Below are 27,404 nucleotides of genomic sequence, written 5' to 3'. Positions count from 1 at the left end.
TTACAAGATCAGCACACAAAATTCAATCACATTTTGAGAAGTCAAAATTAAATATTCCATATTATTTACAATTGCTCCAAAGAATATGAAATACTTAGATGTATATTTTAAAAATATGTACAGGATTTTTATGCTGAAAATTACAAAAGGCTGAAGAAAGAAATCAAAGAAAACCTAAATAAATGGACAGGCGTATACCTTGTTCATGGATTGGATGACTGAACATATTAGAGATCTATTTGATTTATAGATTTAATCCAATTCCTGTCAAAATCCCAGAAAGGTTTTTTACGGACGTGGTCAAGCTTATTCTAAAATCTATATGGCAAGTCACAGGCCCTAGAAAACCCTACAAATCTTGAAAAAGAAGAATAAAGTGGGAGAAATAATTGCAGTATTAAGGCTTACAGTGTAGCTGCGTTAGTTAAGGCAGTATGGCTTTGGTGGAGGAACAGACACCTAGACCAATGGATAGAGTATAGAACCCAGAAGTATACCCAGCATACCAGTAAGCCAAACTGATTTTTGACAAAGGTACAAAAGCAATTCAATGGGGGAAGGAGAGCCTTTTCAAAAAATGGTTGGAGCAATTGGACATTCACAGACAAAATAGTGAACCTCAACCTAAACCTCACCCTTCATGCAAATATTAACTCAAAATGGATTATGGACTTAAATGTAAAACATAAAACTATAAAAATTCTGGAAAGAAATATGGAAGAAAATCTCAAGGACCTTGGGCTAGGCAAAGAATTTTTAGTCTTGAGAGCAAAAGCATGATCCATAAAAGAAAAGATGGATAAATTGGACCTCATCAAAAATAAAACCTTTTGCTTTGCAAAAGACCCTGTTAACAGGATGAAAAGACACTGGGAGTGTCTGCCGTTCCCTTGGGAGAAACTGGGCGAAGAGTACATGGGATCTCTCTGTATTATTTATTACAGCTGCATGAAATCTACAGTTATTTAATTTTAAAAAGACAATTTACTGGTAAAGCAAAAAATAATCATAAATTCAACATCTAGTGATAAACTGCTCAGAAGACCCAAATTACCAAAACTCTCTCAAGAAGAAATAGATAACCTGAACAGCCTTACATCTATTTAAGAAATTGAATTTGTAGTTAAAAACCTTTATGCATAGAAGCCTCCAGGCCCAGATAGCTTTACTGCTAATTTACATCAAACATTTAAAGGAGAAAATAATATCAGTTCTACACAAACTTGTCTAGGAAAATGAAAGGAGGGAATACTTTCATATGAGACAAGCATTAACCTGATACCAAACCCTCGCAAATACAATCAGACAAGAAGCTTACCGGCTAATATTCCTTACGCATACAGAAGTCGAATGCGTAAGGACCAAGTTGGGTTTATCCCAGAAATGCAAGTTCTGTTTAACATTTGAAAATTGATATACAATTCACCAAATTAACATACTTTATTAAAAACCTTACAGTCATCTCAATTTATGCAGAAAAAGTTTTGACAAAATCCAACACACTTTTCTAATGAAATCTCTCTCAGCAAAATATGAACAGACTTCCTCATTCTGTTAAATGGCACTTAGGAAAAACCTACAGCTAACACCATACTCTAATAGTAAAAGATTGTACGGTTTCCCCCTCACATCAGTAAAATGACAAGGTTGTCTGCTTTCACCACTCCTATTCAACAGTGTAATGGAAAATCTAGTTAGCCCAATAAACCAGGGGGCAGGAAAACCATCCAGAATGGAAAGGATGAAGTAAAACCGTCTTTATTTTCATTCAGCATGGTTATATATGTAGAAAATCCAATGGAATATACAAAAATGTTGCTGGAACTAATCATTGAATTTAGCAAGATTGTAGGATACAAGGTCAACATACAAAAATGAATTTTGTTTCTACATATTAGCAAAGAAAAATAAAAATTATCATTTACAATAGCATCAAAAATATGAAACATGTAGGGACAAATTTGTCAAAATATGTGAAAGGGCCTGTATACTGAAAACTACAAAACATTGCTGAGGGATATATCTTGTTTACGGGTCAGAAGACATCACAGTGTTCATATGTGCGTTCTCTCTCAATTGATCTTTAGATTCATCACAATCCCAATCAAAATCTCAGCAGGTTTTTTCAATTAAAAATTGACAAACTAATTCCATGGAAACTTTGAAAAAGAAAATCAAAGTTGGAGGACTAATACTGCCTGATCTCAAGACATATAAAGCTATAGTTATCAAGACAGGGTGGTATTAGTGTAAAGATAGGTATATAGATCAGCAGAACAGAATAGCAAAACCAGAAATAGACTGACACATATGTAGACAACTGATTTTCAACAAAGATGCAAAGGCAATTCAGTGGAAAAAGGATATAGTTTTTTATTCTCCCCAAAAATGGTGTTGGAACAATTGGACAAAATAAACACAATTTCCTCCATACATCATGCCGTATTCAAAAATTAATATGATACATGGATCAAAATGATCCATGTATCATATTAATGATAATACATCATATTAATGATAAAATGATCCAAATGTAAAATCTAGGTCTTTTTCCAGGTAGAGGAGAACATATGAAAAACCCTTTGAGACACTGTGTTAGCCCCCCAACATTTTTAATAGGTTATCAAAAGCATAGTCTATATAAGAACAAACTGATAAATTTGAGTTGATCAAAATTAAAAGCTTCTCTTTAAAAAACAATGCTAAGATAATGAAAAGACAAGTTGTAGACTGGGAGAAAATGTTTTCAGATTGTATATCTAATAAAGGACTAGTATCCAGAACATATAAAGATCTCTCAAAACTCAAAGAAACAAAAAATAAGCAAAAGATTTGGACAGACACTTCGTCAAAGAAGACATATGCATGGCAAACAAGATCATGAAAAGATGGTTAACATCATTCGTCATTAGGGAAATACACATTAACCATGATGAGATACCACTACACAGCTATCAGAATGGCTATAATTAAGACAACTGACCTCATCAAGTGTTTGCAATTATATGAAGGAACTAGAACTCTCATTCATTACTGGAGGGAATGTAAACTAGTACAACCATTCTGGAAAAGTATGATAGTTTCTTTAAAAGTTCAACATCACCAACCATTTGATCCAACCATTCCATTCCTATTTATTTACCCAAGAGAAATGAAAGCAGATGTCCATACAAAGACTTGTGCACAAATGTTCACAGCTTTAGTATTTATAATAGCCCAAACCTGGAAACTCAAACGTCCATCCACAGGTGACTAAATTTTGAATTCGGTATGTAATAGAATACTACTCAGCCATAAAAATGAATGTACTACTGATTTATGCTACATCATGGGTGAATCTCAAAATAATTATAAAAGTAAAGCAAGCTAGACCAAAAAAGGGGTATATACTATATGAGTCCATTTAAATAAAATTCCAGAAAATTGAAACTAATATTATATAGTGACAGAAAGGAGATGAGTAGTTGGTTGGGGGAAGAGAGGTTTTGAGGCAAAGGAAAGGCAGATTTACAATGGGAAACTAGGAGGCTTTCGGGGGTAATGGATATGTTTATTGTCTTCATTGCAGTGATGACTTCACAGGTGTGACTGTCGAAACTACTCAAATGGCACACTTCACGTAGATTCAGTTTATTATAATAGAAATGAATTATACCTCAATTGGGCTGTCTAAAAAAGGAATAATATAAGAACTACATGAAATTCTTTAGATTCTACTTTTCCTGATACAGTTCGTTTTCTGTTAGAAATGTTTGAAATCTGAACTCTAATCTCGTAATGCATTAACTTATTTTGGCAGAATGAAGATCTGACTCTTTTAATTAAGGAAATGGAGCAGGGACGCAGTGACCTGGAGAAGGTACAAGACCTTTACTCGGAGTCCTTGGTCATGGACTGGTGGTACAACGGAGAAAAGGATGGAGACAGGTGAGCACAGCAGAGCTCCCACTTCCCCATCGCAGGGGGTCCCCTAGGATGCTCTGCTGGATCTCTTTGCCACTTCTTTCTGCAGTGCTTTGTGAGATTTCTTTTAAAGAATCACATAGTATGATTATGTTAGGATTTTTGTTTAAGCAAAGGGAACTCATAATCTAGTAAATTAATAATGATTGGCGGACTTTCCTGGTGGCACAGTGGTTAAGAATCCACCTGCCAATGCAGGAGACACGGGTTCGAGCCCTGGTCTGAGAAGATCCCACATGCCACGGAGTAACTAAGCCTGTGTGCCACAACTACTGAGCCTGCGCTCTAGAGCCTGCGAGCCACAGCTACCGAGCCCACACGCCACAACTACTGAAACCCACATGCCTAGAGCCCGTGCTCCGCAACAAGAGAAGCCAGCGCAATGAGAAGCCCGCGCACCGCAATGAAGAGTAGCCCCAGCTCACCACAACTAGAGAAAGCCCAGGCACAGCAACGAAGACCCAACGCAGCCAAAAATAAAAATAAATAACTTAAAAAATTTTTAAATATATTAAAAAAATAATAATGATTGGCTTAGAGAGGCCACATGGTCATCCTTATATGTAGATTCTGAAACCCTTGCATGAGTCCTAAGGATGTCTCATTTCCACCCAGTGAGGACAATACCCCCCACCAACTGAAGCAGTGATGGAGCAGAGCAGGAGTGCTGTGTCATGAAGGAGATCTGACTCAGGGTCAGGAGGCCAAGGTCCAGAATTCACTCTGTGTGGCCTTGGTGGATCTCCATATTGTCCATTGCCATGGGTCTCAGTTTCCTCATCTTTAAAATGATGGCTGTGGTGGTAGGATTTGGGATAGATGATTCCTCAGGTCTTTTCCCATCCTGTATTCTAATATGTTTATTTTGGGGGTTTTTGTGTTTGTTTGGTTGGTTTTGGGGGGTTTTTGGCCGTGCCACATGGCTTGTGGGATCTTAGTTCCCCAACCAGGGATTGAACCTGGGCCCTCAGCAGTGAGGGCGCAGAGTCCTAACCACTGGACCTCCAGGGAATTCCCTCTAATATGTTTCTAACTAGTAGTTCTTAAATAAAGATCAAAACCACCCTAACAAACACTCAGAAAATGTGTCAAATCTTATTTAAATGATTTCACATTGTACACATATTCAAATGTCACAGCTTCATATAAATACCCCATCAGGAAGATGTCTTTTTATTTAAAAGAGTGATAGCAAAATGAAAAGAAGTTGAAAATACATATTAATCAGGATTTCTCCTTCTTCGAAATTTATTGTCTTCCTCTTAGCAAACTAAGCATTTAATATGGGCTGGGGGCTGGGCATGAGCATGGAATCAGTAAAAAGATAAATGTTATACCAGGCATCTCTTTTTTTTTTGCAGTAAGTGGGCCTCTCACTGTTGTGGCCTCTCCCGTTGCGGAGCACAGGCTCCGGACGCGCAGGCTCAGTGGCCATGGCTCACGGGCCCAGCTGCTCCGCAGCATGTGGGATCTTCCCAGACCAGGGCACGAACCCGTGTCCCCTGCATCGGCAGGTGGACTCTCAACCACTGCGCCACCAGGGAAGCCCCCAGGCATCTCGTATAATGAGATTTTACAGCATTATTTTTTTTTAATTTGTTTGGGAAAGCTTAGATACATCTCCTAAATCTGGAGAATTTAAGCAAATAAACTAAGAAATAAATGAGCAGCACATCAGTGTCAATTATCTTCTCTATACTTTTCAGCTAGTACCTTACCTGTCTTCTTCCCCTTGCTTAATCAAACTAAAAAATGTCAGGACAACATGACCAGCTATTGCTTGGAAGTTGGTTTGGTCAGTTGACTGTAGCTGCTATTGATTGACTAGTAGATGTATTCTTGGTTTTTTATATGTATATATATTTTAGGGGCTCTAAGGAGCAGGTTCTAGAGTCATGCAGAGGAGTGTTTTAATCCAGGCTTCCCACCATTACATGTTAGTAACTTTGGGCAAGCTACTTAACCTCACTGAGCCTCAATTTCCTCATCTATAAGAGGGGAATAATGGTCATCATAGGGTTGTTGGGTGGATTAAATGAGGGCATGCCTGGCACATAATAAGAGCTCTGAATTAATATAAAGAAAAGAGTAAAATGCAGTGCCTCATTCTATAGATATTATGCTTCTGTACTTCCTTATAACATATCATTAGGAAAAGTTAATTCGCCTACCTAGCTGTGGTTGAAAACAGATTGAGTTTTTTACCAGGTGGAATAAATGTTACAGCCTCCAAATCTCATCTCCCTTCTTTCTTTTTTCAAACATTTACTGAGTACAAATCATACGCCAGGCGAACTGGGGTGCACAGATGAATGTAAGCCTGGGCCCTTGTCACAGGATGCAGTGTGGTGGGACATCATGGGACACTGGGCGGGTGCTCCATGGAGATGGGCTTGGAGGGGGAGGTGAAGGAAGGAGGGCGTGCTTTACAGTGTTGGAGCAGGAGGTTGTTCTGGAAACTCCTTTCTGTGGTTGCTGTGTTCAGAGTGTCAGAGAAGGTGTGTCTGGGAAAATATTTAGGAATTTTGGGGGATCCCTCCTGGCTCAAGATCTTCAACAGAATGGTTTGCCATGATCTGGTGCTGGCAGAGGGTTCAAGGCAGGGGTTTCCCTTCTCTGGCTTTTATAAGAGCTAGCTGTTCAACCCTTTAGTTAGAGAAAAGGGTTTCTATAATGCTTTCTGCTTTACAACAGACTCTTTCTGGAGTTAATCCTCTCATCAGCTCCATGCTGTTAGGGCCCAGCTGATGTTTCCTTCAGTTTGTGGGTGAGGGAAGTGATGAAATTTAGAGGATTGAGCGACTGCACTTAGTCACATAGCTGGGAAGGAACAGAGCTGTGGTGTGAGCCAGGGCTGGGCTCCTGTCCACTCTTCTGCGGGGGCAGAGATAAGTGACTATTCTTATTTCAACCAAATATAAGGGGAGCGGCTCACTTCTTAAGCTTGCAGCATTCAACACGATTGTATTGATCTAGCTCTGCCTTCTTGATGGAAATTTTGTTTCCCCCTTCTTTTTTTTTTCTTTCATCTTCTTTGTCTACTTTTTATCTAAAACAGGCATCAAAAAGAAATCTGTTCCATTGTTTCAACCCCAGAAAAATGTGCAAAATCTCACGCTGATGTTGAATCAACACGAATGTCGAAAGTACCAGAGGACCTGTCAAGTCAAAAGATTCAGAAAAAGAAAGTCCTCCACGCAGGTATCAGTGAACAAAATGGTTTGACTCTCATTACCAGTTTTCCTTTAATGCAAGAAGGTAGAATAAAACTAAAGCCCCATAATATTTTAAAAGAAGCCTAAACCTGTGTTTATTAAATTGAAATTTTTATAGAAGTGATTATACATTCACATGCAGTTATGAGAAATAATACAGAGAGCTCCCGTATATCTGCTCTTCCCCCAGCTTCCCCCAATGGTAACATCTTGAAAAAATAGTACAATTTTGCAACCAGGAGATCGACATTGATACAATCCATGATCTTACTCAGATTGCCCCAGTTTTACATGTGTTCATTTATGTGTGTGTGTGTGTACTTCTATATGATTTTATCATACGTGGTTTCATATTTCCACCATCACAGTCAAGCTACAGAACATCTCCATCACCACAAGAATCCCTGGCATTGCTCTTTTATAACCACGGCCATCTCCCTCTGACACCCTTTCCCAATTCTTGGGGACCACTAAGTTCTCCATTTCTAAAATGTTGTCATTTCAAAAATGTTATATAAAATGGAATTATACAGCACATAACCTCTGGGTTTTGGCTTTTTTCATTCAACATATTTTCCTTGAGATTCATCCACATTTTTGGCAGGTATCAGCAGTTCAATCCTTTTCATTACAGAGTAGTAGCCTGTGATATGGATGTACCAGAGTTGGTTTAACCATTCATCTGTTGAAGGACATCTGGGTTGTTTCCAGTTTGGGGCTATCACGAATACAGCAGTTATAAACATTTTTGTACAGGTTTTATGTGAACATAGTTTTTCATTTCTTTAAGATAAAGCCCAAGGGTGCCATTGCTGAGTCATATAGTATTGAATGTTTAGTTTTATAAGAAACTGCCAGACTATTTGCTGGAGTGGCTGTGCCATTTTAAATTATCACAGCAAAGAATGAGTGATTCAGTCTCTCCACACTCTCGCCAGAACTTGGTATTGATTGTCGCTCTTTTCTATTTTAACTGTTCTGATAGGTGTGTAACATCTCACGGTGGTTTTTACTTGCATTTCCCTAATGGCTAGTGATATTGAACATCTTTTTATGTGCTCATTCACAATATATCCTCTTCAGTGAAATAGATATCCTCTTCCATATATCCTTTTCAGTGAAATGTCTGTGCCCATGTGCTTTGCCCATTTTCTGTGTGAATCGATTTGTTTTTTATTGGTGAATTTTTAGAGTTCTTCATGTATTCTAGACACTAGGTCTTTATCAGATATGTCGTTTGCAAATGTTTTCTCCCAGTCTGTGGCTTGTCTTTTCATCCTCTACTTAGTGTCTTTGGCCAAGCAAGAGCTTTTAATTTTAATAAGATCCAATTTATCAGTCTTTCCTTTATGGATCATGGTTTTGGTGTCAAATCTAAGAACTCTTTCCCTAACCCTAATTCCTGAAGATTAGCTTTTATGTTTTTTCCTACAGATTTTGTAGGTCTATATGTTACATTTAAGTCCATGATTCACTTGAGTTAATTTTTGTATAAGGTGTGAGTTTTAGATCAAGGTTTTTTATGTTTGTTTGTTGTTTGGCCTATAGATGTTGCTTCAGCAGCATTTGTTGAAAAGACTATACTTACTCCATTGAATTAATTTTGCAACTTTGCCAAAGATCATCTGGGCTTATCTGCGTGGGTTAAATCTAGACTGTATGTTCTGTTTTAGTGATCTATGTGTATATCTCTCCACATAGATCACTGATCAATGTCTTCATTAATGTAGCTACAAGGTAAGCTTTAATATCAGATACAGTGATTCTTCCAACTTTATTTTTCTTCTGCAAAATTATTTTAGCTATTCTAGGGCCTGAAATTTCTGCTTAAATTTTAGAATGTGTTTGTCTCTGTTTACTAAAAATCCTCTCAGATTTTGATAGGAATTGCATTAAACCTGTAGATCAATCTGGGAACAACTGACATCTCCACAATGTTGATTCATCCAGCCTCTGAATGTGGCATGACCCATGAACATGACCCCTGACCATGACCATGTATTTAAATCTTCTTTGATGTCTTACAAGCAGCATTTTGTAATTTTCAGTTTACACATCCTGTACATATTTTGTTAAGTATATACCTAATTATTTCATTTGAGTATTTTGAACAATTACAAATGGTATTGGTTTTTTAATATAGGTTGCTGTATGTTCATTGTTAGTGTATCAACATGTGATTGATTTTGTGTGTTGATCCCATAATGAACAACCTTACAGAACTCACTTAATGGTGCTAGGAGTTTTTTGGGTTTTGTGGTTGGTTTTTTTAAAATTTTGGTGTGTGTGTGTGAATTCCTTACTGTTTTCACATATACAATATGTTATCTGCAAATTTGGACAGTTTTATCTTCTCTTCCAGTCTTTCTGGATTTATCTCTTTTTCTTGCCTTGTTGGCAGAAGCTAGAACTTCCAGCACTATGTTTAATAAGGGTGATGAGAGTGGGCATCCTTGCCTTTATCCTGGTCTTAAGGGGGAAAGATATTCAATCTTTCCCCAGTAACTATGATTTTAGCTGTAGGTTTATTGTAGATATTCTTTATCAAGTTGAGGAAGTTCCCCTCATTCCCAGTTTTCTGAGAGTTTTTATCATGAGCTGGTGCTGGATTTTGTCAAATGCTCTTTCTGTGTCAAATGATATATCATATGGTTTTTCTTCTTTAGCCTATTGATATGATGGTGGATTACATTGATTGCTTCAAATGTTGAAGCAGCCTTGTATGTCTGGAATATCTTCCACTTGGCCTTAGTGTTTATTTGCAGTGCTTTTGAGTGTAGCTCTTTGTATGGTTTCTCTGGGTATAACAGCATATAAACATGACTTATAACACTCTTCTGGCATCAACATTTTACCACTTTTTGTGGGTGTGGACATCTTACTTCAATTTAGGTTTCTTTGCCTTCCCCAGTTTTAAATATCATTGTCTTGAGTATCAGGTGATGCTACAATTTTTATTTAAATCATCAAATATGATTTCTAAATCTCAAGAGGAAAGGATAATCTATTGTATTTACCATATTTTTGCTCTCTTTTGTTCTTTCTTCCTTCCTGATTCTCCAAAGTTCCTTCTTTTATCATTTCCTGTCTGTTTGAGGAACTTCCTGTGTTCAGTCTTTAAAGGTAGGTCTGCTAGCCACAATTATTTTTTCTTTTTTCTTTGTCTAGGAATGTTTTTATTTTCTCTTCGTTCCTGAAGGACGTTTTTGCCATATTCAGAATTTGCAGTTGATTGTTCTTTCCTGTCTGTAGTTGAAAAACATAGTGCCTCCTCCTCGGGCCTCCTACTTTTTAAATGTGAAATTTGCTGTTGCTCAAACTGGTGCTTCCCTCTAGGTACTGGGTCCTTTCTCTCTGGCTTGCTTTAAAAATTGTTTCTTTGTCTCGAATTTTCAGTGTTTAACTATAACGCATCTTGGCATGGATTTCCTTGGGTTTACTCTGTTTGGGGTTTGCACAGCTCCTTGATTTGTCTGTTGTATCTTTCACCAAATTGGGGAAGTTTTCGTCTATTACTTCTTCAAATGGTCTCTCAGTCCCACTTTTTTCCTCCCTGTCTTGGGACTCTCATAATATGAATGTTGGGTACTTTGCTATTACCCTACAGGTCCCTGAGGCTCTGTTTATCTTTTCTTATTGTATTTTCTCTCTGTTGTTAAAATTGGCTGAATTCTATTTTTATGTCCCCAGAGTTCTCTGATACTGCTGCCCTCTGCCATTTTCACTCTGCTACTGAGCTCACCCAACAAATTTTTTTTATTTCTCATATTTTATTTTTCAGTTCTACAGTTTCCACTTGGAAACTTTTATAACTTCAGTTTCTTAGCCGAGATTTTCTATTTGTTTATTTGTTTCAAGAGAAATTGTAATTAATTGCTGAAGCATGTTTCTGACATGCTTTGAGATCCTTGTCAGGTAGTTCCAGCTTCTGACTCATCATGGTATTGGCATCATTTGATTGTTTCTTCTCCATCAAGATGTGATTTTCTTTATTCCTGATATGATGGGTGATTTTTTTTACAGTATCCTGAATGTTTTGTCTATTATGTTAGGCACGCTGGATGCTGTGTAAATCTTTTATTTTAGGAAGCAGTTGTCCTGTTTAAAGTTAGCCCATAGGTCATGGCCTGCTCTTGTGGGTTGTGGTTCCAGTGGTAATTTCATTTTCACAGCCTTTGTGGTGTTATTTCGGTGCTTGGTTTCCTGGTGTCACTGGGGCTCCTACTGGTGCTGCCTGAGGGAGCAGAGGAGTATCCCAGGCCAGGATGCTAGATGCCTCTCAGTGGAGGAAGGTTGTGGTGGCTTCCCCTGCCACACACACACTGTCTCTTGCGTGCCCCATGTCTCTGGGCAGGAGAAGAGAGCCTCAACCCTGTAGGGACCAAGAGGCATTGGCTGAAGCTTGGTCCCTCTTGCATGATCTGTCCACTTGCCCTGGTGTCTCTGTCTTAAGCCCATGGGGACAAAGAGGATTCCCATACTGGGCCACTTGTGCAGCAGCATCCCTTTTGCCAGTCCTGCCTGCCCATTCCAGTACACGTGGCTTCTGCTAGAAATGCTGCTTGCCGCTCATCCTGAACATCTTAATGGCCTTTGGTCATTTGTACCCAGTCACTTAGATTGGGATTGTTGCTGTTGGTAGGCATCCCTGTGCTGAGTTTTTATTCTGTTTCAGTTTTTAATTTAGAAGAGTGAGGAAATGTGGTGACTGACTGTACAGAGCTGGGGGAGTAGTTAAATGCTTGAATCCACTGCCAGATCAACATACTTTTACTCCTTATTTTCAGAGTTTGGGACTAGTACAGTTGTTATGTTTGGGGACTTCGGGAGGTAAATTTCATTTTCACTTGGACACACCTCTTGTGTTTGCTCAGTGATTTTGATTGGGGTGGCCTGCCGGTGTAGCCAGGGGCAGGAGTGCAGCTCTCGTATGTGGATCATTCATCTCCTTTGCTCACAGACATGGCTCCTGAGAAAATTTATCCTTCTTAATTCCGTGTTACAGAGGCAACCAAAACAGCAATCACCCTGTCTGTTGCCTAGGAAAACAAATAACACATAGCACACTCCTAACTCCATGCATGGAGACCCTTGTGTTATCTTCCTGTGCAAAAGACAGACAATGCAGGCTTCCCTGGTGGTGCAGTGGTTGAGAGTCCACCTGCCGATGCAGGAGACACGGGTTGGTGCCCCGGTCTGGGAAGATCCCACGTGCCGCGGAGCGGCTGGGCCCGTGAGCCATGGCCGCTGAGCCTGCGCGTCCGGAGCCTGTGCTCCGCAACGGGAGAGGCCACAACAGTGAGAGGCCCGCGTACGGCCAAAAAAAAAAAAAAAAAAAAGATAGTGCAGATTATTAGCTAATGTTCACTCTAATTGTCTAATTTCTTGTAAGAGAGGGTAAGTCCCTTCTTGTCGAAAATAGAACACATTTCATTTATGAATACTACATAATGCCTTGGTACTACAGAAGGCATCCAGGTCGTGAAGTACAGAACACATTTACAGTTAGTCTGGTTTCTGTGACCACATGGGAAAAGTAATCAACATGTCTTGGTGCAAACTTATTATCCTCTAAAGCACACAGATTCAATGTCAGAATTTGATAAGTGTCTACTTGCTAGTTGAAAGGACCCAACAGAGGGTAAAAAATCATGTAAATAAAGGCTTAGACAGCAACTGTGGTCAGCAGAGTTTATAAAATGAACTACAGAGATGTCCCGCTCTAAACCCTGTAAGCTGTGAGTGTGATGGGGCATCACTCCCATGATTCTGGGAGTGATAAGAGTGTTATGTGACCTCGGCCAGGTTCTCTAGGAGAGCCCAGTGTACTCATGTGAGCCCCTGAAAGCAGGGTCTTCTACCAGCTGGTGGCAGAAGAGGAAGTCAGAGAGGTTTGGGGCATGAGGGGCAGCGGTGTGCCATTGTTGGCCTGAAGATAGAGGGGGCCCATGAGTAGGAATGGGGGTGCTTAAGGAGCTGAGACAGGCCCCCAGCTGACAGCCAGCAAGGATATGGGACCTCAGTCCTGCAACTGCAAGGAAATAAGTTCTGCCAACAACCTGAATGAGCTCAGAAAGAGATTTCTCTCCAAGAGGGGCAGAGTTTGAACTCAGATCAGTGGAACAAGCCATTACCGCAGCATTTACTTGGTGGCAGTACTGTCCCCCTGAGGGTTGGGAGACTGAACCTGCTTTCTTTTTAAAGGATCCAAGAATGTAGTTGCATCTCATGAAATACCTCCTTCCAACCCACATTCCTTTAACCCTTCTCCCTGTGGTACCCACAGAACCAACCAAAACCAGCCTACTCAGGAGCCAGCTGTCCACCCTCAGGAGCTCAGCTTGCAGTGAGAGGAAGGACGGCCTTTCCAATTCCAGCAGCTGGAACACTCCAAGCGACAGAGGCAAGCCAGCAGGGTCTCTAGGTCAGGAAGCCCAGGGTGGTCTCCTCTCCCCAGTGTGTCTGCTCCTGAAAGAGCTGGGTAGAGGTACTTTGGGGGGAAAACAAATCATTTTTAAGTGAGTCCAGAGAGCTTCCTCTTCAAAGGACCCCCTTGTAAATCAGGTCGTCTTGCTTTAGTGAACTGGATTTTCTTAGGGTCAGACTTGCATATATGGTGCCTGGGTGTTTAATACACCCGTGGCTCGTACAACCGCGGCACTAGTGGTGATGCTTGCTGTCACTGCGTGGTTTGAACTTGAAAACCTAGTACTTCATAGCTGGTTTATTTTCTTCCCCTCATTCACAGGTGGCGCCATCCGGCAAGCCCCTCTCTGATCCACACTGTCAGCCTTTTGGGGGCTAAATGTGAGGAAAACGAGACTTTTCCCCTCAATTGTTATGACGACTGATAATGTCATTATTCTTAAAATAGTAAATTTTAAGAATAAATTTCCTAAAAGTTTAATTCCTGTAGCACTTCTCCCTATCTTTCAAAGAGTCGATAAATAATAAATCCCCAGCTAAACACACACATCCACACAAGCCCCTAAGTAGTAGGAAGCGCCTGAGGGACAAATTTACACCTGTTGTTACTGAGCCATAGCTTAATCAAACCTTGTGTTCTTCAGTGCTGATCGTGGGATGCCTTTTCCTCTGTTTCAGTTAACCTGCCCTATCTCCTAAATCTGCTACGTGCACAGTCCTTTAAGGGGCTTATCCCATGATAATCAGGATATGATTTCTTAGGCATTTAACTAGCTCACTCCCAAACACCCCTTCTTTCTACATGCTGCTGATTCAACTAGCTCATATCCCTTTTCATTTATGAATCCAAGATTCTATAAGGATATACATTAAAAACTCCAAATAATAATTTGAAAATGTGAACTTATAACTAAACAGGACCTAGTAGGGATTTTGGGTTTCTGCACAGAGCTGAGGAATTACAGAATAAACTATCGAAACCTGAAACGTTGAACAAGGCTCTCCTGTGTAATTTGGGGGAAGTCTAATGATGGCCACATTGAACAATTATTGGTTCATGGTATTCTTACTTGACATTTTAAAAATATGTTTTCTGGAGAATGAATTTGTCTCATCCTTTTATGGAGAGAGATCTCAGTGGGTATGGGGTGAGATAGATTAGCAAAGCAATGAGAGTACCCTATTTACTCTTGCATTGGTCTTTAGCGTCCATTGCAAATGAATCTTGCCTAGAACCCCCTCTGACAGATCAGTTCTGGGAAAAATAGTCCATTTATTAGCCCTCAGTCACAACTGAACTCAGAGATAAGTGTGATCCTTTTGCATTTTTGATATAAACCCCATATATGAGGAAATTATACAGCTGCCATTTCCCTTTCCACAGAAATGGGCATCCTGCTGACAAATGAGTTTCCAGATGACAAGTCATTAGAAAGTTTGACTCGAGAAGGAACCCAAGTTTATGACCAAGAGTGAGTAATTCTACTGGGACAGTTTTGTTGTGTTTTTGTTTGATACAAGTTTTAAAACGTCACAGTCTCGTGTTCTTAGTTCTGCAGGAATGTCTTCAGCAAACTGGCTCAAGATCCATGGCTTGGTGGCCAAGAAGCTCACCATCATGGATGCTTTGTCCATGACCGCCATCCCTCACAGTCCCACCTACGTCCCCATTCTGGACAAGCATGTCGTTTCCAAGGTCTTTGATGAGGTAAAACGGATTTTCTGTATGTCCCTGCTTGATGTAGTTTTCATTTCCTGCCTAAATAAAGAGTAGTCCACTTGACGTCTTGTACAGTTGTCACAGAAATGTATTTCAGCGATTGGGAAAAAATTATTTGCAAAGGCAGTAAAAAGGAGAGAGAGAAGCTCTTAAGCATTTTTGCTTCTAAGCTGAGAAGAACAATTTCTTCTTTGTTGGGTTGGCAGTTCATGGCTCGTTGCTGATGGGTGGCATTGTGGAGCTGCAGAAATGTCTGAAAAGCCTCTAGGTCAGAGTCATGAGTCACGAGTGAATATCAGTCTGTATCAAAGGGCAGGGAGTGCTTGTGAGAGATTTTGTCCATCCTTTGCTTACCTTCTCTTCCTAAATACAGTGGCATCTTTTCCATCCTAAAAGTCTCCAAAGGAAAACGTCAGAAAGAGGGAGGGAGAGAGACACAGAGACAGAGATGCAGAAAAAGAGAGGGATTGAGAGAGAGGATCGGGAGTGAGCCAGAGCACAAGAGCCATGAGAAAGTGAGAGTCACGTCCTGGCAGGAGAAAAAGAGCTTCCAGTAGGAGGGCGCAAGTTGGGGTTAACTGTGGAGGAAAGCCAAGCACTGTAAAGTTTGCCTTGAATTGGGCAACTGGAAGGTCCTTGCCCTACGCAAGAACGGATCCAGTGGAGCAGCCAGATTGCACAGAGATGAGGAACACAAGAAAAACAAGAATAGGAAGATTGAACCCTGGTGCTTCCCGGCAAATATGCAGCAACTCATGATTTAAATAGGAATGTATCAAGCTTTACGGTCAGTAAATTGAAATAATATCCTTAAAAGACCTTATCTCATGCTGAAATTTTGCAGAGGGTATATAGGAAATTTGGGATTTGCTTCCAAATAATCTGGATGGTGGGAGTAGTTGGGGGAAGGGAGGAGTAGATAAAGCAAGATTGGCCATGAGCTGATAATTGTTAAATTTGGGTAATAAGAATATTGAGTGGGGGGAGGGTCATTCTACTATTCTCTCTGCTTTTTTACGTATTTGGAAGTTTCCATAGTAAAAAGTTGAGAAAAAGCAAAGGCAGGAAAATTAAAAAAAAAAAAAAGGCTTTATCTAACTGGTCTCGCAGTAGCTGAAATTTGATGTATTTGGAAGAAGCAGATGAATTGGTGGACTTTTTCTGTTAGTCACATTTAAGAGATTATACCCATGGAGTTGGATATGCATCCTGATTTGACATGACCAGCAGTTCTTGCTCTGGAGGTTGGGTATATGACCCCTTAGGCTGGGTTCCTGATGACTTTGCCTCAAGGTGAGCAGTCCTATCCCTGGCTGTGACCTTGTGACTGGAAGATTCTATTTCTGCCTTCAGTGAACTCTAACCTGAGTTAGTCAGGTTAGATTAGTCAGGTACCAACTTAGTCAGATACCAACTTATCATTTGAATTTGACTTCTTCCAAAAGCAAGAGAGAGAAACCGAATGCTGATTTATTCCTTCTAGGAAGTTTGGTGACAGCTTCTCATATTCTGTGCACTTATTTTATTACTATTTTTGAGTTTTGTTTGAAAGAAAATATATTTGGTGAACTATCCCTGGAAATAGAATTTTCTGGTACTTATCATGTCTCCTAAGCCTCCCAACAACCTGAGATACATTGAAAAGTAAATACTCAAAAAACAAATATGAGAAGGTAGGAAGGCAAGCACATAAAATCAAAGGGAAGATTTATAGATTGAATACCTAAAAATGTTATTTTGCATTAAAAACATATAACTAAAATGAAGGCAAATCTCAGAAAAATATTTTTAACGTATACAACAAAGAGTTACAGGAGTAATATGTTAAATATGTGTTTGCATGTGTGTATCCATGTAAGTTAGCACATGCATATGGTGTGTGTGTGTGTATAAATCAGGGTTCAGTATACACACAAAAATGCACATGCACCCATACCATAAAGGAATAAGAAAATGATAAATATCCCCGTGGAAAAAGTTTAAAACTAAGAAGTCAAAAACCACATAGAAAAATATTTCTTGCTGGTAACCAAATAAATGCATTTTTGAAAAAATGCAAATTAAAAAATATTAGACAACTTCCCCCCATCATCAAATGTGTAAGGTTAAAAAATACTAATAAACCGTCGTGGTGAAAATAGGATGGAATTAGAACTTTTACATCCTGCTGGGGGGAGTATAAGTTGGTATAACCTTGGCAATATGTTCAGAGGCGTTAAGGGCTTACAACTTTTCCATCCTAAAAGTCTCCAAAGGAACTTCTCCTCCAGCAAATCCATAGGTAGATATTCCATAATCTACAGAAGGAAATAATCAGAAATACTGAAGAGTATATTCAGAGGATAATTATTGCTGCCTTGTATCTAACAATGAGAAAATTGAAAGCGACCTAAATATCCAATAAGTACACCCATATGATTGAATGTCATACGTTCATTAAATATCATGTTTCTGAAGAATAAGTAATGACATGGGGAGAAGCTCTCAATACAATGCTAAATGAAAAAATCAGGGTACAAAACCGCACAGATAGTACATTAATTTGGTTACATGTGTGTATGATGTAGACATAGCACTCTTTGTCTCTCCCTTTTCTCTTTTACCAAAATGTTACTGGTGTTTATCTGAGGGGTGAGATTATTGGAGATCTGGGGGTTTGTTTATATAATTTTTAGTTTTTGTTGTAGTTCTTTCAACTCTGAACATACATTAATGATATGCTGAGGAAAAAAAAGTTAAGAAAAACAGACCTAAAACAAGAGATAAAATAGTTTAAATGCAAAGGACACTTGATTTTTAATTAATTTATTGGTTTATTTTTGTTTTATGAGTAATATATGAGTACATTCTTGTATAGAATGACCATTTAGAAGTCTTTAGAGGAAAATGTCAAAGTTTCTCTCTCCACCAACCTCATTTATGAAGGAAACACTCTGAATAGTTTGGTGAATATCCTGCGAATCCTTTTCAACACACACACACACACATATGAATACATTACATATATTTTTACACATACACATAACAATTTTAATATACAGTTTTAATAAGGTAATACCATATGGATTTGCTATTTTATCTTTTAAAAACATATGTCTTAGAGACTTTTCTCTGTGCGTAGATATGGGTCTATCTCATTTTTGTTAGTTGCAAATTTCTTCCCCATTGTTAATGGACATTTACATTGTGTCCTTCCTCCCCCTATTACAAACAATCCTGTAATGGATTTCCTTGCACAGAGACTTCTGGGCACCTCTACAAGTCTGTCTTTGTGATAGATGGATTGCTGGACCCAAAGGATGTGTACATTTAAATATTTGACAGAAAGGAAAAGGAGAGACTTCCGGGAAGATGGCGGAAGAGTAAGACGCGGAGATCACCTTCCTCCCCACAGATACACCAGAAATACATCTACGCGTGGAACAACTCCTACGGAGCACCTACTGAACGCTGGCAGAAGACCTCAGACCTCCCAAAAGGCAAGGAACCCCCCACGTACCTGGTTAGGGCAAAAGAAAAAACTAAACAGAGACAAAAGGATAGGGACGGGTCCTGCACCAGCGGGAGAGAGCTGTGAAGGAGGAAAACTGTCCACACACTAGGAAGTCCCTTCGTGGGTGGAGACTTCGGGAGGCGGAGTGGGGGAGCTTGGGATCCGCGGAAGAGAGCACAGCAACAGGGGTGCGGAGGGCAAAGCGGAGAGATTCCAGCGCAGAGGATCGGGCCAACCGGCACTCACCAGCCGAGAGGCTTGTCTGCTCGCCCGCCGGGGCGGGCGGGACTGGGAGCTGAGGCTCCGGCTTTTGTCGGAGCGCCGGGAGAGGACTGAGGTTGGCGGCGTGAACACAGCCTGCAGGGCGTTAGTGCACCGCGGCTAGCCGGGAGAGAGTCCGGGAAAAGTCTGGACCTGCCGAAGAGGCAAGAGACTTTTGCGTCCCTCTTTGTTTCCTGGTGCACGAGGAGAGGGGATTAGGAACGCTGCTTGAGAGAGCTCCAGGGACGGGCGCGAGCCGTGGCTAAAAGTGCGGAGCCCAGAGTCAGACATGAGACGCTAAGGCCGCTGCTGCCGCCACCAGGAGGCCTGTGTGCGAACACAGGTCACTAGCCACACGCCCTTCCGGGGAGCCTGTGCAGCCCGCCACTGCCAGGGTCCCGGGATCCAGGGACAACTCCCCCGGGAGAACGCACGGTGCGCCTCAGGCTGCAACGTCACGCCGGGCTCTGCCGCTGCAGGCCCGCCCCACACTCCGTGACCCTCCCTACCCCGCGGCCTGAGTGAGCCAGAGCCTCCGAATCAGCGGCTCCTTTAACCCCGTCCTGTCTGAGCAAAGAACAGACGCCCTCCGGCGACCTACATGCACAGGCGGGGCCAAATCCAAAGCTGAGCCCCTGGGAACTGTGAGAACAAAGAAGAGAAAGGGAAATCTCTCCCAGCAGCCTCAGAAGCAGCGGATTAAAGCTCCACAATCAATTTGATATACCCTGCATCTGTGGAATACCTGAATAGACAACGAATCATCCCAAATTAAGGAGCCCTGTGGATGAAAGGCTCTTGGTGCTGCAGCCAGGAGTCAGTGCTGTGCCTCTGAGGTGGGAGAGCCAACTTCAGGACACTGGTCCACAAGAGGCCTCCCAGCTGCACATAATATCAAACAGCAAAAATCTCCGAGAGATCTCCATCTCAACGCCAGCACCCAGCTGCACTCAACGACCAGCAAGCTACAGTGCTGGACATCCTATGCCAAACAACTAGCAAGACAGGAACACAACCCCACCCATTAGCAGAGAGGCTGCCCCAAATCATAATAAGTCTACAGACACCCCAAAACACACAACCAGACGTGGACCTGCCCACCAGAAAGACAAGATCCAGCCTCATCCACCAGAACACAGGCACTAGTACCCTCCACCAGGAAGCCTACACAACCCACTGAACCAACCTTAGCCACTGGGGACAGACACAAAAAACAACAGGAACTACGAACCTTCAGCCTGCAAAAAAGGAGACCCCAAACACAGTAAGATAAGCAAAATGAAAAGACAGAAAAACACACAGCAGATGAAGGAGCAAGATAAAAACCCACCAGACCTAACAAATGAGGAGGAAATAGGCAGTCTACCTGAGAAAGAATTCAGAATAATGATAGTAAGGTTGATCCAAAATCTTGGAGATAGAATGGACAATAGAATGGACAAAATGCAAGAATCAGTTAACAAGGACCTAGAAGAACTAAAGATGAAACAAGCAATGATGAACAACACAATAAATGAAATTAAAAGTACTCTAGATGGGATCAATAGCAGAATAACTGAGGCAGAAGAACGGATAAGTGACCTGGAAGATAAAATAGTGGAAATAACTACTGCAGAGCAAAATAAAGAAAAAAGAATGAAAAGAATTGAGGACAGTCTCAGAGACCTCTGGGACAACATTAAACGCACCAACATTTGAATTATAGGGGTTCCAGAAGAAGAAGAGAAAAAGAAAGGGACTGAGAAAATATTTGAAGAGATTATAGTTGAAAACTTCCCTAATATGGGAAAGGAAATAGTTAATCAAGTCCAGGAAGCACAGAGAGTCCCATACAGGATAAATCCAAGGAGAAATACGCCAAGACACATATTAATCAAACTGTCAAAAATTAAATACAAAGAAAACATATTAAAAGCAGCAAGGGAAAAACAACAAATAACACACAAGGGAATCCCCATAAGGTTAACAGCTGATCTTTCAGCAGAAACTCTGCAAGCCAGAAGGGAGTGGCAGGACATATTGAAAGTGTTGAAGGAGAAAAACCTGCAACCAAGATTACTCTACCCAGCAAGGATCTCATTCAGATTTGATGGAGAAATTAAAACCTTTACAGACAAGCAAAAGCTGAGAGAGTTCAGCACCACCAAACCAGCTCTACAACAACTGCTAAAGGAACTTCTCTAGGCAAGAAACACAAAAGAAGGAAAAGACCTACAATAACGAACCCAAAACAATTAAGAAAATGGGAATAGGAACACACATATCGATAATTACCTTAAATGTAAATGGACTAAATGCTCCCACCAAAAGACACAGATTGGCTGAATGGATACAAAAACAAGACCCATATATTTGCTGTCTACAAGAGACCCATTTCAGACCTAGAGACACATACAGACTGAAAGTAAGGGGATGGAAAAAGGTATTTCATGCAAATGGAAACCAAAAGAAAGCTGGAGTAGCAATTCTCATATCAGACAAAATAGACTTTAAAATAAAGACTATTAGAAGAGACAAAGAAGGACACTACATAATGATCAAGGGATCGATCCAAGAGGAAGATATAACAATTGTAAATATTTATGCACCCAACATAGGTGCACCTCAATACATAAGGCAAATACTGACAACCATAAAAGGGGAAATCGACAGTAACACATTCATAGTAGGGGACTTTAACACCCCACTTTCACCAATGGACAGATCATCCAAAATGAAAATAAATAAGGAAACACAAGCTTTAAATGATACATTAAACGAGATGGAGTTAATTGATATTTATAGGACATTCCATCCAAAAACAACAGAATACACATTTTTCTCAAGTGCTCATGGAACATTCTCCAGGATAGATCATATCTTGGGTCACAAATCAAGCCTTGGTAAATTTAAGAAAATTGAAATTGTATCGAGTATCTTTTCTGACCACAACGCTATGAGACTCGATATCAATTACAGGAGAAGATCTGTAAAAAATACAAACACATGGAGGCTAAACAATACACTACTTAATAACGAAGTGATCACTGAAGAAATCAAAGAGGAAATCAAAAAATACCTAGAAACAAATGACAATGGAGACACGACGACTCAAAATCTATGGGATGCAGCAAAAGCAGTTCTAAGAGGGAAGTTTATAGCAATACAATCTTACCTTAAGAAACAGGAAACATCTCGAATAAACAACCTAACCTTGCACCTAAAGCAATTAGAGAAAGAAGAACAAAAAAACCCCAAAGTTAGCAGGAGGAAAGAAATCATAAAAATCAGATCAGAAATAAATGAAAAAGAAATGAAGGAAACGATAGCAAAGATCAATAAAACTAAAAGCTGGTTCTTTGAAAGGATAAACAAAATTGATAAACCATTAGCCAGACTCATCAAGAAAAAAAGGGAGAAGACTCAAATCAATAGAATTAGAAATGAAAAAGGAGAAGTAACAACTGACACTGCAGAAATACAAAAGATCATGAGAGATTACTACAAGCAACTCTATGCCAATAAAATGGACAACCTGGAAGAAATGGACAAATTCTTAGAAAGGCACAACCTGCCAAGACTGAATCAGGAAGAAATAGAAAATATGAACAGACCAATTACAAGCTATAACAACCCTCAAGGAAGACTCCACAGCCTGGCTCTGAATTAACAGTTACTCTGGGGGAGGGAGACGCAAGAGGGAGAGGATATATGGGGATGTATGTATACATATAGCTGATTCACTTTGTTATACAGCAGAAACTAACACACCATTGTAAAGCAGTTATACTCCAATAAAGATGTTTAAAAAAATAAATAAATAAATAAATATTTGACAGATTAAACCAAATCACCCTCCAGATAGATTCTATATTTCCACTAGTTTATATTCAGAAAGACAGCCATTTTCCTAAGAGGAACTGTATATCATACTTGTTGATAAGCATTAGTTCTACAAGTATAGAGATACTTTGAAAACCCTAAAAATAGTGTGAGACCTTAGTGTGCAGATATCTTATTCAATTTGTCCTCTCCTCATATTTAGAAGAAATAAACATAGTAACTCACTGCAGCACTTTGAAATTTGCTCTCCAGGCTGTATGCAATGTATCTGGACTCTGGGGATAATAATATACCTACTCTGAGACTGTTATACTGTGTATAGTATAGTGAATATATATAGTATAGGTATATATATATAGTATAAAAAGAAGTAATGCATATAATGGGCTGCAAGCACTGAATGAATGTTGGCTTTTTTTTGCTTTTTTTTTTTTTTTTTTGCAGTACGCAGGCCTCTCACTGCTGTGGCCTCTCCCGCTGCGGAGCACAGGCTCCGGACGCGCAGGCCCAGTGGCCATGGCTCACGGACCCAGCCGCTCCGCGGCACGTGGGATCCTCCTGGACCGGGGCACAAACCCGCGTTCCCTGCATCGGCAGGCAGACTCTCAACCACTGCGCCACCAGGGAAGCCCAAACGTTGGCTTTTATTATAAAAATATTCAATAAATATTACATTGCCTACCGTATGCAGGCTCTGAACTGGGCTAGACTACAGCCTACCCAATCACAACTTACAATCTCATGGAGGAACTAGCAATTAAAATAAGAAGTTCTAGTTAAATGTGATGAGTGGGAAGAGCAGAGTGAAGATGGCAGAGAGGCCCCTAACCACCTTGAGTTGGCAGAGGGCGCTTTGGACCTGGCCTGGGAAGTTCAGACCTGGGGGATCTGATCAGTCCAGGTTTGGACCTAGGGGAGGAGGAGTTACGAGGGTGATGAGGTGGAGGGGAGTGAGGAGTGACCTAGGGGGAAGTCTAAGGGTCAGAGGACGTTTGTCGTTCCAAAGAAAGTTTAGTGCAACTGGAGGAAGGTGTGAAAGCTGGTGAAGGTCGAGTTAAGGATTTTCTGAAGGTCATCCTGAGGGAAGCCAAAGGGTTTTTAGCAGAGGACAGAGAAGATCAGGTTTGGTCTTTGGCTACTATGTGGAAAAGGGTTGTAGAGGTTCAAGGCTGGAACGAAGCGGGGCAGTCAGGAGGCAAGGTCTAGGTGGCTGTGACCCAGGTGACAATGCTGAGGATGGATCCAAGGCTCTATATAAAGTCAAGTCCACAGGACTAAACCACATGGGGCTGAGAGAGAGAAAAATGTTGAGTGACTTCCAAGAAGGAAAAAATGGAAGAGTAGTGAGGGTCCTGTTTTTCTGGAGAACCTGTCTTCTGACTCCAGGAAGCAAAGCCAAGGGAAGAGGCTGTATATTTTTTCACGTGCATTCCACCATGGGCACCTGTGCTCGTGCCTTCTGTGGCTTTGTAAATTCTCATCACAAGCCTGTGGGTACGTAGCACACGACATGCTCTCCCCCCTCCGTTATTGCTCATAAGAGCAAGAATCATGATGATGAAGGAAATATACTGCAATAAATTTCCATTTCACCCTCAAAGCCCACTTAACATCTTTTATTTAATATTTTCTCTGATGGAAAGAATGGGAAAACAGTGATCGAAAAATATAATCCTACTGAGTGAGATACATAGCTTTTTGAGATTTGGACCTAACAGTTTTTTGAAAAAGTAGACTGGAGCTGAAAAGGAGACATGAATCTTAACCCACTTCACTGAGAATTGTAATTGCCTTTTACTCCTGTGTTCTGTGTGCAGCCACATCTGTCTGGGTAGAATCGTAAAGCAGCATTTGGCTTTATCCCCGGCTACTTGTTTCATTCATGACTTATGTATGGGCTGTTTCTTCTTCTGGAACACAATGCTATTTTGGTTTTCATGTTTCTTGGGCCAGCATCAAATCTGTCACCTTGGAAATGAAGTGTTGAGCAGGGAGGTTGCCCTAGCAACTCTTCATTACAAGATGCTAACTGGCACTTTCAGTGGACCAGATAAATTTAATCTTAGCTCTTTCAAAAAGATTAATTCATCACCAAGTCATATACAGAGTAAAACTGCTTTAGGTTTTTGATGAATCTGGAATTTAAAGCTCTTTATTGCCAGTGCCTTTGAAAAAAAAGAAACAATTTGGGAACATTAGTTTGCATCGTTGAAAAGTCCACTACATCACCACCACCACCACCATCATCATCATGTCTTACCAGCACTGCATCAAGGCTTCCTGCTTTGCCCTAATCTGGGTTCAGCACATAGCTTTGTGATCAGGTAGCCCGGGCCTGCACCCCAGCTCTGTCACTGACTCCCGATGGGTCATGGCAAGGTCCCTAATCTGGTACGTGGTGAGCCCTCAGACTAGGTTTTGAGAAAAACATTTGATCTCATCAAAGTATCTGATGGAAAATTTAGACCAACATAGTGAGGTGGCTTTTTATCTCATCATTTAGCTGACAAGGAATGTTAGGGATGCTGCTAAGGGCATGGCATCTTGTTGCTTTCAAATATAGTAGCAATGAAAATGATACTGATAGAAAAGTTTATTTTAATTAAAAAATCTAGAAGGACAGTTAATACAAAAGCTATACGTATTCATTGTGTAGAAAAATTAGAAACTACCGATAAGTAGAAAAGAAACAATAGAATATAATTCCTCACATATGAATTGTTTGGTGGTTATCTGGCCAAAGTTTTTTCACTACGTATATAGCCTTTGTTTTTATTTTACCAAAATGAAGTTGAACTAAAGATACTCTGTGCCTTGATTTTTACTCAACAGTCTATTTCAAATATTATTGCATGCCAGCAAATACTCATTTACTGTACCAATTAAAATGCTAGTGACCTCACTAGCAATTTAATTGAAATTTATATTAAATTTTTTATTTTCTAAAAATTTAGATTGAAATTTGTGAGATATAACCTACACTGTAGTAAGCAACATATTTTCATGGGTTTATGAATGATCTGATTGACACTTCTCTTTCCCAGTTCACTTTGTAGCCCCACCTTCAATTTGTTCTGTGGAGCCTGGAGATGTTTCTGTTTAAGCAGAGGTTTAAGCTTCAGCACTCAGCAGTTTGCACAACTATAGGGTCACTGCACCGTGTTCAGGGTCAGCCACGTGGGATTTGCACAGCCTTTGCATTTTCATTACTCACATCCAATCAGACCCCTCCTTGGCCAGTCTGACAGCAGGCTCTGGGATATTTATTGGAAGAAATGATTTAGTTGAAAAACAGTGAAGTTGGTGAATTCAGTTAGTGTTGAGTGATGAATATATAAACACCAGTTTACACTGTTTTCTCATTTTCAAAATGTTGTGGGATGGCTTACAAACACAGCCAGAATGTTGTCAGGTAGAATTCTTCCTGTACTACTTTAACAGCTAATAACTGTGTGTACAGTTCTGTATCCCCCTTTCTTCATTTAGCATATCTTATGAACATATTTCCCTGTAATGACCAATTTTGGATGAATTTTAATGGTTGTGCTAATATTCAATAACATGAATTACTACAATTAATTTAACTATTCCCCCCATTATTGGGCAGTTTACTTGGAATTTTAAGAGTGCCTATTTTCCTACATCTTTGCTGTCACTTAGAGCAGTAACATTAAAACAAACAAACAAAAAACACCTGCCAATTGCTAAGTGAGAATGGCATTCAATTTTAATTTTTTTCTTTTATTGTTTGAGAATAGTTTTCCTGTGTAAGCTAAATATATCTCTTAAAATCTTGGTTACATCATTAACCTTCTTGGCCAACACCTCTTTTAAAATAGCAAAGGTAGGCTCATCTCGTGCCTCAATCACCGAGAACTCAAATTTGGTAGACTCCAAACACAGTATTTTATAATAGAGATAAACTTCTAAAAATGTTGGGGCCTCAGCCATTATTTGAATTTATATAATTTTAGTCTTTTACGTATTCAGTAAGTGGTTACTTTGTACATGCATTGTGCTAGAAACTAATATTTTTTAAAGGAATAAAAAACTAGAGTTCAGTGGAGAGGAAAACCAAATAACAAAACTGCATTTCAGTGTATACATCTATAGAGGGATTGAATGAGAAAATATATAGATTGCCTAGTACTTGGCAAAGAGTAAGAGATAAACACTATTATCATGTTTTTTAATTTTTATTTTATTGTTATTTTTTATACAGCAGGTTCTTATTAGGTATCTATTTTACACATATGAATGTATACATGTCAATCCCAATCTCCCAGTTCATCCCACTGCCACCACCCCCAAAACCCCGCTTTCCCCCCTTGGTGTCCATACGTCTGTTCTCTACATCTGTGTCTCTATTTCTGCTTTGCAAACCAGTTCCTCTGTACCATTTTTCTAGATTCCACATATATGCATTAATATATGATATTTGTTTTTCTCTTTCTGACTTACTTCATTCTGTATGACAGTCTCTAGGTCCATCCACGTCTCTACA

General features: G+C 40.0%; 1 protein-coding gene across 1 annotated transcript in view; it reads left to right on the top strand.

The window, feature by feature from the left end:
• Positions 1–27,404, top strand: part of VWA3B (von Willebrand factor A domain containing 3B) — a 214,155-nt gene that overhangs the window by 127,406 nt on the left and 59,345 nt on the right. The window contains exons 16-20 of the mRNA XM_049696472.1: positions 3,800–3,927; positions 7,022–7,164; positions 13,465–13,581; positions 14,989–15,076; positions 15,156–15,312. Of these exons, the coding sequence (XP_049552429.1) occupies positions 3,800–3,927; positions 7,022–7,164; positions 13,465–13,581; positions 14,989–15,076; positions 15,156–15,312 (633 nt within the window). The remainder of the gene's footprint in view (positions 1–3,799; positions 3,928–7,021; positions 7,165–13,464; positions 13,582–14,988; positions 15,077–15,155; positions 15,313–27,404) is intronic.

The sequence above is a fragment of the Orcinus orca genome, chromosome 13, assembly GCF_937001465.1.
Source record: "Orcinus orca chromosome 13, mOrcOrc1.1, whole genome shotgun sequence".
In the NCBI taxonomy this organism is placed as follows: Eukaryota; Metazoa; Chordata; class Mammalia; order Artiodactyla; family Delphinidae; genus Orcinus; species Orcinus orca.
This window is presented reverse-complemented; position numbering and strand designations above follow the sequence as displayed.